This window comes from Trichoderma camerunense (genome assembly GCF_050948025.1).
Source record: "Trichoderma camerunense strain CBS 138272 chromosome Unknown V8C40scaffold_7, whole genome shotgun sequence".
Classification (NCBI taxonomy): domain Eukaryota; kingdom Fungi; phylum Ascomycota; class Sordariomycetes; order Hypocreales; family Hypocreaceae; genus Trichoderma; species Trichoderma camerunense.
The window spans coordinates 1409338-1425947 of NW_028145363.1; the positions used below are offsets into that span (position 1 = coordinate 1409338).

Below are 16610 nucleotides of genomic sequence, written 5' to 3' on the forward strand. Positions count from 1 at the left end.
TGGTGGCTATCCATTGCCCGTGGGGGGAATGGTTGGTTGACGATGGAAATACGCCTCCCGGGACGAAGCTGTCAAGAAAGGCAAGCCACCTCCGCACACTCCGTCTTTTGGGCGCTTCCCAATGCATACCCCAGACTTTACAGAGACGCCACATCCTGTTTGGCACTTTACCCCCTGGTTCCTCCACGATCAACGGGGTGAGCCGCCTCCACAAAAAGCCCCCTAGCGGAAGCAGACGAACGGCCACATCACGAATCAAGTCTACGCAACCCACGCGGCAATGCTGGAGATCGGTTGCATCGCGGCCATCTTGGCCTGCAGTAACCTCGCGCTTTTGACCCCGCTGTCGGTTTTGTTTCTCGGCCTTCTTGCTTTTGTTTCCATCTTTATCTAGTGGGCACTGCAGAGAGCAGCCAATGCCTCTGCTGCCCACACCAGCGTTTCGGCCCATTGTTCGGCGGGCCACTCATCAGATGATGGTGCGGTGGGTGAAGAAGCCAAGCATCCTCCTTCATTTCAACTCCAGGGTTGCATTTTAGACTCTCTAGGCTCGGACCGATTCCGGATCTGCGTGGCAATGTTGAACAGCTTGAGCTGTCCCCGATGAAGCTGTCCAGGAACGGGAATAGCCTGACCGATTAGACGACAGGGAAGTTTGGTCGCCGGCCGCGATAGACTTGCCATCTTTGGACAACCAGTGAACTTGTTTTGAAACATGTCAGCGTGGGAAGCAAGGATGCAGAGTGTGTGAGCATGACAATGGAATGGATCGGAGATAGTATAGGGAACAAGGGGGCCAGGGGGGGCCTTGAAGAATAGTATCGACTGATATATAAACCATCCTAAACCCCCAACCTCGAAGTTGTTGTTCATCAGGTCATCAAGTCATCTTCCAGCCCTCGACAGAACTCCTCTTCAAGTCGCTCACGAGCAGAAAAAACCAGTCACATCTTCCAACCGTCACCATGACTCTTAAGCACTCCGCTCTCGTTGCCCTGGCTGCTGCCATGGGCGCCCAGGCTCAGGTCTTCACTGTCAACTGTGCTCCTTTGACTCAGTTCCGAGGTGACCCTATTGTGTCTCCTGGTGTTCTGTCTTCTCACGTCCACGCTATCGTCGGTGGCACTGCTTTCTCTCTCTCCGTCACCCCTGAGCAGGCACGAGCTGCCACAGCCACCACCTGTGACAAGATCCTCGACAACAGCAACTACTGGCAGCCCCAGCTGTACCACCAGCGCCACGACGGCCAATTCGAGCTTGTCACCTTCCAGGGCAGTGTAAGTAGCTGAGCAATATTCAAAATCATCTTCTTGAGCTAACACGGGCGGAAAGGCTACCTACTACATCGCTCGTGCTTGCGACTATGCTCCTGGCCGACAGAACTGCAACGGAGCTCCTCTCCCCATTGCTCCCCCCGCTGGCCTTAAGATGCTTGTCGGTGACCTGACCCGACGGTATGTAGACCTTTGATTAAGATTCGTCAAGTTTCCTACTCTAACATCAGGTTAGCACTTTCAACGCCTCCAGCTTCGAGGACCGTGCCATCTCGCACGTCTGCCTCGACACTGAGCCCGTGCCTGACACCAACGGCTTCCCTACCCGCCAGTGCCAGCGCATCCGTGCTGAGACCTTCTTCCAGTCCTGCTGGGACGGTGTCAACCTGGACTCTGCCAACCACAAGGACCACGTAAGTCTCCTCTCACGGATAGCAGCGCGATGCTTCTGCTAACAACGTATAGGTTGCCTTCCCTGCTATCGGTGACTACAACACCGGTGTGTGCCCGCAGTCGCACCCCAAGGCCATCCTCTCGGTCTTCTACGAGTTCTTCTACGACACCGGCTCAGTCCAGAACTTCAACCGATTCGTCTACGCCACTGGTGATGCCACCGGCTACTCCCTGCACGCCGATTACTTCCAGGGCTGGAAGGACCAGAACGCTCTCAACAACGCCATCGCCACCTGCACTGGCCCCAACGGTGTCCTTGACCGCGGCTGCAGCTTGAACGTCGGCCCCAACGGAACTCCCGGCCAGTCTAGCACCCAGAAGCTCCAGACTCCCGCTCCTTCTGAGAACATTGGCCTCAACGGTCCTATTGCCGCTCTTCCCGGCAACAACCCCATCCACTAAATTTCTCAACAAACGGATGACGACTGGAAGAAACTCTCGGTGTAGGAAAGGAACTGGCATTGCGCAACGCCGAAACCGAGGACTCAGTCGCCCATTTGATGCAGACAGTGGCTGGAAATTGGGCTACAGATTGAATGAATGATGACAAAATTGGAACTCGTATGAGGCTGTGGTAATGGCTATTTGTAACTACCTACATTGCCATTAGATCTTGTACGAGAGGTTGGGTTTTTACCATGCACATAGTTAGCGTTTACTACATAGGCAATGACGAATGATGTATATATGCATTAAAATCCTGTGCACTCGAGTTGAATTGCAGTGGCTGAGTTGTGTGCGATAAGACAGAAAGATATGGAAGCTAATTCAGCAGATTATAATCCCCCCTTTGGATTATGAAAGCTTCTTAATAAGACGAGGGAGACATGTGCTGTGAAACAACGATAATGAAAGGGAGGGGCTACGTGTAGTGCAAAAGGGAGAAACTACATGGAGTCACCGTATAGAAGAAGGGTTAACTTCGTTCAACGGAAGTACCTCCTCCAAGCGGTGAACGGTGAGAGTACGAGTATACGAATTGTAAAAAGGGGGTTAAAGTTACATCGCGCTTTTTTCCCTACATGGCCTCCGTTTGTCTCCGTGCATACGAGGATATGTTTTTCTTTTCCTTCGTACTGACTGACTGATATCATCAGCAGCAATTGATGAATACGAACTTTGCAAAAAGAGAAAATAGAAAAAAAAAAACTAAGCCGTTACTTTGCGCTCTGGACGAACAGGGAATCGAACCCTGGACCTTTCCCAATGAGAAGCTCAACCGCCAAATGAATTGGACTGGCCATGCTAAGGGAAAATTATACCACTAAACCATCCGCCCATTTGAGGCGCTCTGATTGGCTTGTCAGTCGGCGAGAATATTCTCATCATGAAGGATAGCGAAAGAGCTTCGTTGTGAAGTCTCGGTGAGAATTGGTTGAAAACCCAAGAGAAGAAGAACTTTGACAATAAACTGTCAGGCAGATTCTAGCCACTATAGTTTCTTGTAGGGTAGCATGTTCCGTTAATTTCAGCTTTCATAACAGCTTGATGAGAACTCTGTGGGTGGCTGGTGAGACATTCAATAGTTGCTGGGTTCGCTTGGCTCGGAACTTGAACTCTTGGACTCTGTACAAAGATCTCCGGTTGACATTAGCCTGTTGGGATTGCCACACTTGTGGCTAATGTTCACCGTCCTTGCCGGATTAGAATTTACACAAGTTCTCTGTGCTCCGTACTCTCCGTTCTCTCCGTAATATACGAGTACACTCGTATCCTGTCTGTACTCCTGTTGATCGTGCCAGCTGACCTCGGTTTTTGTACTCTTTTAGGGTAACACGATCATGCGGGGGAGGCCGGCATTAAGGTGACCGGGGCCGTTTTGGCGTCGGCCGAGCCTACGTATTAATCCCAGCCAACACGGGTCTTTCTGTTAAGCACTTTACAAAACGAGCATAGCCGTATTGAATTCCTGGCACAAGTGTCTGAGCACAGAATAATCCGTATTACGACATGACGAATAAGTTCGCCGCCCTGCGCCCAGATAATCGGAGTCTGCTCTGTTCTGCTCAGCTTCGAGCTGCCAATTGTTCAAGGAATGTATGCTGCAAGAACAGGCGCGCGAGGCGGCAGCTTGTTCGCTTCTCGCCTGGCGCGTCTCGTGCCGATCAAGGCTGTAAGAAAGCATACTTATAACCTCAATTGGTGGCTCGGCTGTCCGTTTATTCCGACAGGGGTATGTTCACTAAGGTTGCATAACGACAGCCGCCGATAGCACTGACATGTCTGATCTAATGTTGGTTCGCGACCGCTAGAATTACTACTACCCAAGGGAGTTCTTGAGCAACATGAATCGCCACGACCCAAGCCTCAACTGAAATGGAGTGGCATTTCGTAATAGCATTGATCCTCTGCGGAAGTAAGGGGTGGCACTGCCAAATGCGGCGACCGTTTTCTGCTTGTTTGACCCTATTCCTGGAATACGAGCTGCGGCAGATGAATCCCGGCCGGGAACCAACCCCACACGCTTAACGCACATCATGAGATGGGCAAAGAGCTTAGGCAGTGTAAACCAACGGCGGAAGATCTGGCAACGTTACAGCTCGGCATCAGCAACACAAATGGCGGAATTGTAGTGTAAGACATTTGAGAGATATTACATCACTGAGCCGTGTAATATGTCTCTTGCCTACGTTATGTTGTGTCATGTCCAGAGCACTGAGACCTGGATCGGCCCATCGCCGCCGGATATGTGGGATGACCCCCTGCATGCCATGCTCAATGACGATGGCCGACGGTGCTGCATTGCCACCGCAACATTGGCAGACAGCCTTACCAGCAGGCCTCCATTCACGATACGAGATGATGCAAGGGTTCCGAGTCGCCGTTGCAAACCGTGACCGCTTCCAGTAAGCTGTTCGGGTGATCGCATCCGATGCAGAACTGTCCCGACATCCCTGGAGCAGGGCAAAAGCCAAGTTTTTAGGTTCCAGAAGACATTCAGATTGTACCAACACGAGAATACTTTCTCCACTCGGGTTGGTTCCCTGCCTAATTCTAAAGTATGCGAGCATAGCTGAAATAAGTATATAAGAGAGAGGACATACCCATTGTCCATCTTTCTAGCCCATCTTCCATCTCATCCACCTCGTCCATCTCATCCTTTGCTTCCAGCAGCTATCAAGACTTGACTTCATAACCAGTCCTCATAAAGACACATACATTCAGTCACCATGCAGATCACTAAGAGCCTCGTCGCTACCCTCTTTGCCGCTTCTACCGCCTTTGCGGCTCCCACTCCTGCGGACAAGTCCATGATGGCCGCTGTCCCTGAGTGGACAATCACCAACCTGAAGAGAGTCTGCAACACCGCCAACACTTCCTGCACCTGGACCTTTGGAGTTGATACACATCTCGCCACCGCCACCTCATGCACATACACCGTCACGGCAACTGCCAACGCTTCTCAGGCCAGCGGCGGCCCCGTTACTTGCGGCCCTTACACTATCACATCCAGCTGGAGCGGCCAGTTTGGCCCTACCAACGGCTTTACTACCTTTGCTGTTACCGATTTCTCCGAGAAGCTCATCACCTGGCCTTCTTATACCGATGTCCAAGTTCAGGGAGGCAAGGTTGTTTCGCCCAACCAGAGCTACGCCCCGGCCAACTTGCCATAAATGAAAATGGATTTGCTTGGGATCGCTATATAAATGGCTAGTTTACTCCGAACGGGACAACTGGTGATAATTGGAGACGGCAATGAATCAGGCGAGGGGGGTGGTACGTACCACGAAATTTAATGTAATAGATGGTTGACTATAATAATACACTATTAATTAATGTGTCTGCGCTGTTCATCATAAAAGTTTCACCATTATCTTGTGCTAAAAGTATAACGTCTGCCCTTTCATCAGAGTTTCCATTCAGCGTCTGTTGTAGAATCCATACTAGGTGCTTTTTGGTAATCTTAGGTACGGGTGAATCTGAGCAAATACAATCAACTATGTATAATAAATCTAATTTATGCGTGCTGTTTCTTGATTAAGTTTAACACGCCTTATTTTATCAGCTCAACTGTGTCTATTAGATCATGTAGCTCGATTTCTGTGTAAAAGCCTTAGAGTATACGACGCCACGTTCAAGTATAATATGCAAAAGTTTAACGATGAATAGAACACGATATCATCTGCTACAATTGACTTTAAAACAGCCTCAAGAGTCTTATAATTTGGAAAGAAGAGCATACTAGAATGCTATATAAACCCCGACAGCTTTTTGCTTCCAGTTCTTACAACCTTTCCCATCTACGAACCCTTTTTGTGTATCTCTTACCAAACGACCCACTCTTTTACAATATTTGGAAATTGAGGATTGCAAAAATGCGAGACCTTGTATTCTATCCGCGTTATTGGGTGCTCGATGGTAACCTGTCCCCAGATAGCCAGCGCCGTAGCCGCAGATTGCGTCGCTATTCCGTCGATGACAACGCCGTCCTTCGCCGTCCTGTCCACCACCTCTCGCCCCGTCATATGCCTCGCGGCATACGAGTATATTCAGTAGTGGAGGGGGGCCACCAGCATCAACCAAGGGCTACACGGAATAATTACAAGCATCCGCGAACAATGTCCCATATGCATCCGGATCGACCTCTGCTTATGAGAACAATGGTTATCTCTCTCGTCTCCGCGGGTATAATATGGGTATACTCCGAATCTTGCATCATCGAATAATTTCATATAGACAAGGCTGGGACTAAGTTTGGATACATGTGATTTGGGTATTGATTGTTTTTACATGTATGTTTTAATTATTTAATCAGAATGAGGATTTAATTAGACGATTCTACACCAACCACTTGACAATATATATTTGCAACGCGATTTGCCCCCATTCATTATATCCCTATCTAGCTCCCATCACTGAGCATTTATGGAGGAAAATGTAAATGTAATGGTGGTATGTTCACGTGGTTTCGAGAATGGGAAGACGATCTCTAGCCGGGTTGGTTGATGCCAGTATGGATGAAATCAAATGTCCAAATCTGTACACCGACGTCCCTCTGCTAATGGTGTAGTCGCCTTTTACAAGTTTGCAAAAGCGGATACGCGGCATACAGTTTGCGTTTCCTTTTAATGGATATAGGCGCTGTCTTTTCATTCTTGGCCATCGTCATATATGGCCATTGGACGAACGGCTGTGCAATTTCAGGAACGTGAAGCCCATTTTGGCCCCCAACTTGTTGCATCTCAACTCGCCCCTTTGCATCCAATTGGCCAGGACTTTTGATGCTGTTTGTTCTGCTGTGGATACTGGGCGCTATGCCATGTAGAGAATGCAGTGCGCAGCAACAAGGGTGCGTAGAATAAGGATGGGGAGATGATGACCCGATCGGCTGAAACTTCCGAACAAGCACGGGTTGGAGAAGTAGGGCCCAGGTACTGAGGACTGTGTAAACTATCTGCCTAACGAGATGTAAAATAATTCTTTTAGTATTTTGGTGGCGTTCTTTGTCAGGATCTTGATGATTCTAGTGTGTCAATGTTTCAAATCAGGCGATGCGGTGTTTCAATGCTTCAAACTATTAGTCAATGTCTCTAATTACTAGATGCCTTGTGTGATCGATGCTAATGCGGCCATCAAATTGGCGCCTTTCCAACCGGTTTTCTTAAGCACATCACCTACCAAACTCGACCAAGGGCCTTGATGCAAGGACCCATTCGTAGCCAGGGATCATGTTCAGCTCTCAGCTACCTGCCGATCATGAGTGGTTGTGCCGCACTCTATGGCGGGGGATCGATCCCGCGAACTCCATGAAATCCCACGGGTATCAACAGGAGCATCTCATGCGTCGAATGAGCTGGTTAGAAAGGTCGGGAACATATCCCGATTCTCCATTCATGCATATATTACCTTGCGCAGTAGATTATAACATCTTATTCCGGCTATTTATAGGGACACACAATAGCGATGGGATCTTTTGGCCTCTAATTTGTCGGGATCGTCGCAAGAGGGGTGACATTCGCCTCTCCAGCTCGGAAGCTTCTAAGTATATAAACCCTTTCATTTATCCCGAGCTCAACCATTTTCATGTACAGCAGTTCGTCCTAGCTTCTATATAACAATTTTGCATAAAAGAAAAAGCCCTAAACACTGTTAAGATGAAGTCACTTGCTTCCATTGCCATCGGGGCAGCGGCTCTTGCCTCTGTTGCCAGTGCAACCGTCAAAGGATTCGACATTTCTCATTACCAACCCACTGTTGACTTTGCTAAGGCATATTCGGATGGCGCACGCTTTGTTATCATCAAGGTTAGTATTGAAACCTTCTCTCATCATGCTCTAGAAAGCTAATACTTCTCCTCTTCAGGCTACTGAGGGAACCACTTATACCGATCCTAGTTTCAGTGATCATTACACAAAGGCCACCAGTGCCGGCTTCATCCGTGGCGGATACCACTTCGCACAGCCTGCGTCTTCCTCCGGCGCCGCCCAAGCCAAATACTTCCTGGCCCACGGAGGAGGTTGGTCATCTGATGGCATCACTTTGCCTGGAATGCTGGATCTCGAGTATGCTCCCAGCGGGGACAGCTGCTACGGTTTGAGCGCCAGCGCCATGGTCAGTTGGATTAATGACTTTATCAACACTTATCACGCCGCTACTTCTCAGTATCCTCTCATCTACACTTCCACAAGTTGGTGGCAACTGTGTACTGGAAACAATGGCTCGTTCGGCAGCAAATCTCCTCTTGTGGTTGCGCGATATGCCAGCGCCGTGGGCACGCTGCCCAATGGCTGGAGCTATTATACTATTTGGCAAAACAATGATGCAGCTCCCTGGGGTGGTGATTCTGATATTTTCAATGGAGATTTGGCGCAGCTCCAGAAGATTGCCCGTGGAAGCTAGATACACATTCAACATTAGACAACAGCTACAACGGGCAAGGCAGTCCTAAAAAGAGAGAGACAGATAGCGTTCGGTTGTCATTCTCTGGATCTACGTAGCCTCGGAATAAAGCTGTAAAGAACTGACTACCAATGGCATTTATATATCCTGAATACTAAAGGTGTAATATTATTTTAAGTCTAGACGCCCATCTGAAACGAGAGGCTTTCTTGTAAAGCCTACGATAACTGAAAGTGATGGTTTTGATGGACGAAGATTTGTATATGATTGCGAGTATCAACTGTAAAACAAAGCAAGTCAAAATAAACAAGGGTAGTCGGTCTAGGTAAACTTTCTAGGAAATGGATTTATGGCAACCCCAGTCAACATGCCGTAGAAAAATGCAAAATGTTACATATTAATTTCTTTCATGGACAAGTCGTACAGCCTTGCCGCTGCCTTTTCGTCGTAGCACCATTCGGCATGTCCTGGATCAATCATCTTCCAGCCCTTCTTTAGCGGCTCACTGAATCGGTTTCTCTCACAGTATTTTCCTCCTTGGCCTTCCAGATCTCTGCTCAAGGCCGCCCATACAGACGTTGAAGCGCCTTGCTCAGCATTCATCATGGTGTTGAGTGTTGCCATGGGACCGGATTTGATGACCACAAGCCAATCCTTGATATCAAACGTGCTTGGTGCCTGCAGCCCCGTTCGAATACCGCCAGGGTGAACACTCCACGCATGAAGTCCTTGCGCGCCATACCGCCTCTCGATTTCGCTGGCAGTGTAAACATTGGCCAGTTTGCTTTGGCCGTAAGCAACCGAGGGCACGTATTTTCGCTTTTCCCAATTCAGGTCAGAAAAGTCCATAGGAGCGTTTCTGTGGGCCGTGGAAGAAACAATAATGGCACGAGAGCAAAACTCTGGCGTCGATGATGCTAGGAGCATAGGCCTGAGGAGCTCCAAGAGGAAGAAGTGAGACAGGTGGTTTGTTCCCCAATGCTTTTCAAAGCCATCACGCGTCCGACCAAACGGCACGTGTCGAATACCGGCATTTTCAATGAGGATATTGAGAGAGCTGCTCATTGACTTGAATTCATTGACGCAAGATCGAACGCTGTCGAAGGATTCGAGATCCATCTTGAGAAGGTGAACTCGATCGCCGCTGAGAATGTCTCCAAGCGCCTCCTTTGCCTTTTCCAAATTGCGAGCGGTGACGAAAACGGTTGCTCCAGTGGCCTTCATTGCTCTCGCCGTCTCGACTCCCAATCCTGAAGAGCATCCCGTGATGAAAACGACCTTGTCGGTCATATTTCCCTCTCTGTGCTCGTCCTTGACAATCTGCAGGGCAGTGGGTCGTTCATCGCCGGGGCCATGCTGTTTAGCATGGGCTTCTGCATAACGGCTCGTTGCTACGGTGGCCATTGTGTTTATAAAAGAGAAAAGAGAAAGAGAACGTGCGTGGACGAGAGCTTTTCGCTTTAATATTGTTGTTGCTGTCGTTGTACAAGTTTGTGCTCCTAGTGGACTGGGAAATATCTTGAGTTGTTGTCTTTGATCTGTCGACTTACTTCTCAGTTGTCAGTTGCGAACCAACGAGGGTTTAAATATTTCGAAGACTTCCTTCATCGTGATAACCTTCGCATGAAGCTGACCGAACTTTACTCGCTTAGGCGCGAATGGATGACAATATGTAGAATAGTTGAAGATAGTCAATCCTCAGTGGACCGAAACATCCTGTTTAGCAATACGGCTATCGTAATCCCAAACGGGGAAGTTTTGCTGACAATAGAAGACAAATTAACTACCAGCGTTCGCATTAGAATTCTCTGTTCTGGGCTTGCTGCCACTGCTGCGCGGAAACAAAGACTGTAGCAGATTATCTCCTTATTTCAAGGCTTGTTTATGCATTGACGAACCAAAAAGTCCCGATGTCCACTTTTAGGGCGGTTGTTAGACATTGGCTGCTAGAGTCCGATGAGATTGCTCACCGTCAGCATCTTTGTCGGGGAGACAACGTAACATAGCGGGACTCGACTGAAACTAAATGCAAATATTTGTAGACAGTAGAGGAGACAAAGGAAATAAAAAAAAAAAGAAAATAATTAAGAATAGAGAGCACACAAACTCATGTTGACGATAGGGGAAAAAAAAGAGAAAAAAAAAAGAAATTGCGCATCAAGAGCTTTTGCTCCCGGCAGGGCTTGAACCTGCGACCTTCGCATTACCAAGTCTAGAGCGAATCTAGTATTAGTACGAAGCTCTAACCAACTGAGCTACGGAAGCGCATTGAATCTAGACGGAAATCTAGATCGCTGGTGTTGGAAAACAGCTCGCCATGATAACTTAAGAGGATTCAACAAGAAATATGTATGATGATTATCTGCGTGGTTACAGTAGTCCCCACGAGTGATATCAATTTGCAGTCCCTGGTGGTCAATCCCTCTGGTCTACGCTTTTCATTGAAGAGTTTGGAGATGCGCTGTCGAGTTGCTGTTTCAGAGTGACGGCATATTAGGTAGAACACGGAGCACTAAACGTAAGCATCATCTTCAACAAACACATCAGTGTGTATGCTTACCATTTGTGACTACCTGTCTGCACAAAGTTACAGAACTCGCTCCTTGATGAGCATTTTCTGGAAGCCGGAGAAGACTTTTAAAGCCTTGCAAAAGCATTTAACCCTTCAATTACATGCTCGACACACTGTCATGCTCAGTGAATACTGTAGTGATGCCGTAACTCGATAATCGTGAGAGATCTATAATGAACAAGCTTCGACATTATACTCCATCTATTGCCCATCTGGTATATATAAATGCGCCAATAATCCAAGAACCCAATCATCACCTCGTATTACATAACGCCAATGCCTCTCCTCTTTGCCACATATCACCTCTTCATGACACTAGTCAAACCGATGTGTCTTCAATCTAAGCCGAGCCAGTGACTGTAACAATCTGCCTGTACCGTCGCAGCTTCTTCTCACGGCCTCGAATGACAAAGAAGATGACGAGACACATAACCTCGATGGCTGCTGCGATAATGAGAGCGGCAAAGCTATAGTTCTGGGAGGGTGATTAACGAAATGAACTGTGCACCAGGAGAGCGATGCGTTTCTTAACATACCAATTCAACACACAGCGGCTCGAAGCTAACGTTGGGGGCATTCCAAGTCTGGTGGCTGCATGACCATGACCAGATGTCCCAATGCTTCTTTCCTCTGGCATTGTCAACCTTGTAGTAGACAACAGCGGCGATCCATGCGACGATTGAGAATATGGACGTCAATGCAACAGCCCAAGGGTAGAGCTTGTTGTTCCGTAAGGTACGAAGCTGGGATTATACTATTAGAACGATACAAGACAGAAAGCGCAGAATCCAACTTACACCACCACACAGCGTCAACAAGGACGAGATGTGAATGACACTTGCGATTACACCTGCGCCAATGTTTACCCAAGTCGGCCACAGGTCCATCTGAGCGGCCCAAGCGCGCATACGGAATCCGGTCTGGGAATTTTGAACCGTCTCATTCTTCGACTGGTCCCAAACTCGAGCAATATGAGCTTGCACGCCGATGACTGAAGCGGCGAATGCCAATGCTAAAAGTCGCAGAACAACTCGCACAGACTCCAAAATCCGCTTACTGCGACCTTCCTTCTGCTTGGCGTTGCGCGTGGCGATGCGCTGTTGGTTGAGCTTCTCAGCATGAAGAGGGTCATGCTCTGCGCTGAGTGGCCGGCCGTACGGCTCGTACGCCATAGGCGGATTTAGATCACCGGAAGGCATGATTGGTGACAAGAGGGCTTGCACTCTCTGGATTGTGATGTTAACAGATGGAACAAAAGAAACTGAATCGTGTGTTACTTAGGTAGAAATAGACTAGAAGAGTTGCCAGATGCTTTGATCAAATACTCTCAAATCCCATTTAGTGGCTATGCAAACCACCTGTGAACTCTCACCAGTCTAAGCTTAACGCTGAGCCAGTTTTACTGCATTTTAATGGGTCATGCTGTATGGATGGATTATATTTAGCATCTATAGTAAGCGTATTCATGACCAAGCGTGCTTTAATTATTCTCGTGGTTCGACAGAAGTATGCTGTACGGGGCAGTTTCCACGAGGCTAACATTGACTACTTTGCTTATATCGTCAAGTTCATAAGCAGTTATTATTTTTAGCGGCTGACGTATCCATTTAGTGTGAACTGGGTGTAACAGGCGTTATCAGCGAGAAGACTGCCATCTAGTGAAATAAATCTTTACAATGGTTTCAGGCTTTCACAAAAGCATGCTGTTTTGCTTAAGACTATAAATAATCCAAGCTTATAATTAAGTATTCTCAGTGGCTACATACGTTTCCGTGGTCATTCCCGGGGCGGGCGTTACGCTCCCGGAGGCTGTGCTTTGTGGCGCATGATTTCACATCTCAGGTTGGTGGAGTTGCATCCCAAAAGATCATTATCGTGTAATATCACTAGGATTGTGCTTACTTTTTTAGTTAATTGTAACTATATTAGCTTGAACCATTCGATATGGCTTTTAATACTTTAACATTGGTCAGCATCATTTAGTGGAACTGTAACTGTTAGCAACTTTGCAATATCCAAGTTGGGCAACCAACTCCCCGATGCTCATGGTTACTACTTAATCGCCTCCTTCCAAGTCCCGTATCCTCTCAATCCTCTCAGTCTTTCGGGAACAAACACACTTGGAAGCACAGAATCACTCCATTTTATTATACTCTGTGCAACGATGCTGCTCAGAGCCGCCTGTCTTCTCGTCGCCGTCACAGGTGTGGCCGCTGAGCTATGCATCATTGGCCCAACACCGGTGACGGCCTGTGGGGCTGGAGATATCAACAAGGCAAATTGGGACAAGTTTGGCATCGATAATTTCGTGTTTGCCATGATCCGGGAATTCGGAACCTCAGACAACTTCCCAAAGTTCATCCTCTCGCAGTTGGCCCCCAAGGGTCAAGAGAGTGTAAACGCCGGCTTTGACTGCTCAAATATTGATGACCCGACCAATTGCAAAATTAACGGCTTACAAAACCCGGACGGCGGAAACTGCATCTTCAACAACTTGGGAGGCACATTATGCTTGGGCTTCACTTCGCCCGAGGCTGGGTTCCTTGCAGCCAACTGGATCAACCAGTACGACGGCCTGCGTGCACACTTCCTCGCGGTCCGCGAGGCCGCGGACAATCTGAAGAATGAAGACTTCATCAGCAACATGGTCGACAAGCTGGCGCCGCAGAAGCAGCCCATCGGGCCAGCTGTCTTTAATCTCATTGCCGACTTGATCGTTGACATTCTTCCCGTTGGCGGCGAGATTAAAGCCGCTAGTACATTTATTAAGAAGTTCAAGATTATACGGAAAGCCACCAAAAAAGATGTCAAGGACGATGGCAAGGACATCATCAGCGTCTTGGAGTCAAACAGCGACATTGACAAGCAGGCCGCAGCAACCAAGGACACCCTCACTCAGCAATTGGAGGCTATTGTTACTGGCACACAGCAGCGTATGAGGGATCTTGTCGCACAGGTATTCGGACCGAACCAGGACCCTACCACTGTTGATGACGACCAGATTGTCAACACTGTTGCCTTCATAAATACCTACCACGGCGGGTTTCTCGACGACCTCCCTGCACAATCTGATCTTACTCCCCAGATGGAGAAGCAGATGAAGACATGGATAGCTTCTCAAATCATCAGCATCCTTGGATATGCCTTGTTCATTGATAGCACCCCGCTGGAAGATCCTCCCGGTCAGCCTGGTGTTGTTTGCAACGCAGAAGGTGGTATCCCACTTAGTGGAGGCTGCGGTCTGTTCCGCATTGGTGCTGTCGTAGGTTCTGGAAACGTCATTGATGGTGCGCAAAAAGCCAACGATATCTTTGCACTGAATGATCTTGGGATTAACATGAACGACGTCGTTAACAACGCGAGAGGTTGCCCTCAAGGTAACACTGTCGACTTTGAGGGCTTCTTGGAGATGGATGATTCGAACCCGTTGCCTAACTGCATGTTCAACTTCCCGGTTCAAGATGTTAAACTATAATCTCAGAAAGGGATTCTGGCCTTTCTTAGAGAATAAATAGGAAGAACTTCCCTTTGTTTTTTCTCATGTGTTTGGTAAAATACCCGGAGTCAAGCCTAGGCAGGCTTTTGTTATTTTAGAGCGCGGGTGTAATTTTAGGTTGGGAAATGTATATCAAGATTAGATACTGAGTGCGAGAATATGCTTGCACTATGAACCTATTCAAATTAAACAGTTACTTCTATATATTGGGGATGCACTTGTTAGTCACTCTCAGCGCAAAAGCTTTCTGATGTCTGTTACCGAAATTGTTAACACGACGTGTTTTCATTGACTAGATTGCCGGCGAGCCTGAAGGTACTCATCTTCTAAATGGAGTGCAATAAAATCCGTGAATCCGTCTACGTACTTGAAGAAGCTATAGCAAGGTAGGAGATAATCCACCATTGATGGCCACGAAGGCAAGAGATTGAGCGACTACCAATTTAGCCATAGATCCGTTTTTTTAAGCACGAGTATGAGCAAGGGCTTTCCAATTACAGCAGCGCGGCGAGGATTTTGCGGCGGTCGCTGAGGGGCAGACCAAGTATGGCCGGAGTGAACATGCACTGAAATTCCAACGTGAAGCAGAGTTGGTGAAGGCGGAAAAAAAGAAGAACAAAAATCCGCCAACAGCCCTTTGAGTCGCGTTGACAGTGATGACTACACTGTTGTTGGCATGGCTCTAACTCTTTCGAGTTCGTTGTTAAATCTACCCCTTTATGACTGTACCGTATTTCTATTGCTAATATTTACCAGAAACTGACCTTTGGTTAATAGCTTTGTGAATTTTCGACTACAGTACTCCGCAGTGCCCGATTTTGCTCGTAATGGGAAAATGTCTCAAGCCAACAAAATAAGCTTATCCGTAAAAGTGCTAAGCCAGTCTTTTGAAAGGGAGCGACTCCTAATCCAGATGTTCAGCTGCTATCTGACAGCTGCAGAATTTATAATTGTCCAATCAACATCATAGTTGATCTCGTCTGCACATCGTTCTGCCACGTAACAAACGAGGGGTAGGTTTGCACATGCGGAGGTGACCAGATGCGTTGTTAATACCATAGCCCGGCATTCAGATGGATCGTAAATCTCGAGTTGAATGAACTATAAAGATGGCATTGGCCTCACTGTATTTTCTCGTATCTGCTTACCACTAGACTAGCATCCGCATATCAGGCAAACACTACAAGAGTGATTTAAACATTTCAATTAAAAATGTCGTGTACGTTCAAGGTTTACCCACTACATGTAACCGGCGGAATCTGGCATTCTGAAATCACTGTTCAAAGCTAATACGAGCTGATTCATTGTACACAGCTATATTTATAGACAACGCCACTGGCAGTACACTTTACCTCTACCCGGGTGAAATCGATCTGATCGATCCGCCATCACAAATTGATTCAGGAAAAACCGCTGAGATCCGTTACCACCCTGCGAAAAAATCCGACTGTATTTATGGGGACAAAAATGGAAGCGAGTTTTTTATCGGAGTGGGCTCAGAGGATGGTAATTCCATACATAACATCAATGGACTTGTGGTTCGAGAGGAGGGCTCTGATGAAAGCGGCCAACAGACTTACAAAATTACAAGACAATAGATACAGCTAAATGTATAGCCCCAGAAAGAGTTGTACAATAACAGTATTAAAAAAATTATGTCATTATCTCTCAAATATGCCATGTCTGTGACCAGTGTATTAATATTAGAGAGTCGATATCTCACTTCGGTGACCAATACTGTATAAGCCGAAGTACTAATGGAACATACAGTAGAAGAGCAGAGTTAAGAAGATGACTGTAGGCTCTGGTAAGTGCTAATAGCTATGATTCAGGATGGACTAAAATTAGTTTACTATTTCAGAGATCGAACTCAGAGGCTGCACACTTCCAAGGAATACATTATATAGAAATAAAGATTCCCGGGATTTCTACCGAAACCCCCTTTTGTCTTTTGTAAGATGCAGGTTATTATCGT

The 16610-nt window shown here is 47.4% G+C and overlaps 7 protein-coding genes and 2 non-coding genes across 9 annotated transcripts; 5 read left to right on the top strand and 4 right to left on the bottom strand.

The window, feature by feature from the left end:
* The first annotated feature begins 806 nt into the window (after nt 1–806).
* V8C40DRAFT_286802 (DUF1996 domain-containing protein) lies at nt 807–2401 on the top strand. Its single transcript, XM_083222585.1, has 4 exons — nt 807–1277; nt 1333–1454; nt 1510–1687; nt 1740–2401. Exons 1-4 carry the CDS (start codon nt 966–968, stop codon nt 2127–2129), a joined length of 1002 nt encoding a protein of 333 aa, XP_083074414.1. The 5' UTR covers nt 807–965; the 3' UTR covers nt 2130–2401.
* Nucleotides 2402–2897: 496 nt separating this feature from the next.
* V8C40DRAFT_t100 lies at nt 2898–3006 on the bottom strand. Its single transcript has one exon. It is a non-coding gene; the product is annotated as a tRNA-Ala (tRNA).
* A 1891-nt stretch (nt 3007–4897) lies between these two features.
* Nucleotides 4898–5516, top strand: V8C40DRAFT_286808 (uncharacterized protein; the record flags this gene model as incomplete). Its single annotated transcript, XM_083222586.1, has 1 exon — nt 4898–5516. The coding sequence occupies one exon, from the start codon at nt 4898–4900 to the stop codon at nt 5339–5341; it is 444 nt and encodes a 147-aa protein (XP_083074415.1). The 3' UTR covers nt 5342–5516.
* Nucleotides 5517–7181: 1665 nt separating this feature from the next.
* On the top strand, nt 7182–8841 carry V8C40DRAFT_243192 (lysozyme). The gene is made up of 2 exons (XM_083215368.1): nt 7182–7972; nt 8031–8841. The coding sequence occupies exons 1-2, from the start codon at nt 7823–7825 to the stop codon at nt 8565–8567; spliced, it is 687 nt and encodes a 228-aa protein (XP_083074416.1). The 5' UTR covers nt 7182–7822; the 3' UTR covers nt 8568–8841.
* A 95-nt stretch (nt 8842–8936) lies between these two features.
* V8C40DRAFT_286814 (NAD(P)-binding protein) lies at nt 8937–10487 on the bottom strand. Its single transcript, XM_083222587.1, has one exon. It carries the CDS (start codon nt 9969–9971, stop codon nt 8958–8960), a length of 1014 nt encoding a protein of 337 aa, XP_083074417.1. The 5' UTR covers nt 9972–10487; the 3' UTR covers nt 8937–8957.
* A 248-nt stretch (nt 10488–10735) lies between these two features.
* V8C40DRAFT_t99 lies at nt 10736–10832 on the bottom strand. The gene has a single exon. It is a non-coding gene; the product is annotated as a tRNA-Ile (tRNA).
* A 403-nt stretch (nt 10833–11235) lies between these two features.
* V8C40DRAFT_243198 (uncharacterized protein) lies at nt 11236–12410 on the bottom strand. Its single transcript, XM_083215369.1, has 3 exons — nt 11937–12410; nt 11676–11882; nt 11236–11614 (listed from the first exon to the last, which is right to left on the bottom strand). Exons 1-3 carry the CDS (start codon nt 12336–12338, stop codon nt 11480–11482), a joined length of 744 nt encoding a protein of 247 aa, XP_083074418.1. The 5' UTR covers nt 12339–12410; the 3' UTR covers nt 11236–11479.
* An 893-nt stretch (nt 12411–13303) lies between these two features.
* Nucleotides 13304–14812, top strand: V8C40DRAFT_286818 (uncharacterized protein; the record flags this gene model as incomplete). The annotated part of the gene is made up of 1 exon (XM_083222588.1): nt 13304–14812. One exon carries the CDS (start codon nt 13304–13306, stop codon nt 14612–14614), a length of 1311 nt encoding a protein of 436 aa, XP_083074419.1. The 3' UTR covers nt 14615–14812.
* Nucleotides 14813–15577: 765 nt separating this feature from the next.
* Nucleotides 15578–16295, top strand: V8C40DRAFT_243201 (uncharacterized protein). The gene is made up of 2 exons (XM_083215370.1): nt 15578–15854; nt 15950–16295. The coding sequence occupies exons 1-2, from the start codon at nt 15848–15850 to the stop codon at nt 16231–16233; spliced, it is 291 nt and encodes a 96-aa protein (XP_083074420.1). The 5' UTR covers nt 15578–15847; the 3' UTR covers nt 16234–16295.
* Nucleotides 16296–16610: the final 315 nt, after the last annotated feature.

Coding starts and splice junctions, on each gene's coding strand:
- V8C40DRAFT_243198 (XM_083215369.1), bottom strand. CDS start 12,338: ATGCCTTCCGGTGATCTAAATCCGCCTATGGCGTACGAGCCGTACGGC. Junction 11,883..11,936: donor TGTTGACGCTGTGTGGTGGT/GTAAGTTGGATT, acceptor GTATAATCCCAG/CTTCGTACCTTACGGAACAA. Junction 11,615..11,675: donor AGCCGCTGTGTGTTGAATTG/GTATGTTAAGAA, acceptor TCACCCTCCCAG/AACTATAGCTTTGCCGCTCT.
- V8C40DRAFT_286814 (XM_083222587.1), bottom strand. CDS start 9,971: ATGGCCACCGTAGCAACGAGCCGTTATGCAGAAGCCCATGCTAAACAG.
- V8C40DRAFT_243192 (XM_083215368.1), top strand. CDS start 7,823: ATGAAGTCACTTGCTTCCATTGCCATCGGGGCAGCGGCTCTTGCCTCT. Junction 7,973..8,030: donor CACGCTTTGTTATCATCAAG/GTTAGTATTGAA, acceptor TCTCCTCTTCAG/GCTACTGAGGGAACCACTTA.
- V8C40DRAFT_286802 (XM_083222585.1), top strand. CDS start 966: ATGACTCTTAAGCACTCCGCTCTCGTTGCCCTGGCTGCTGCCATGGGC. Junction 1,455..1,509: donor GTCGGTGACCTGACCCGACG/GTATGTAGACCT, acceptor ACATCAGGTTAG/CACTTTCAACGCCTCCAGCT. Junction 1,688..1,739: donor CTGCCAACCACAAGGACCAC/GTAAGTCTCCTC, acceptor AACAACGTATAG/GTTGCCTTCCCTGCTATCGG.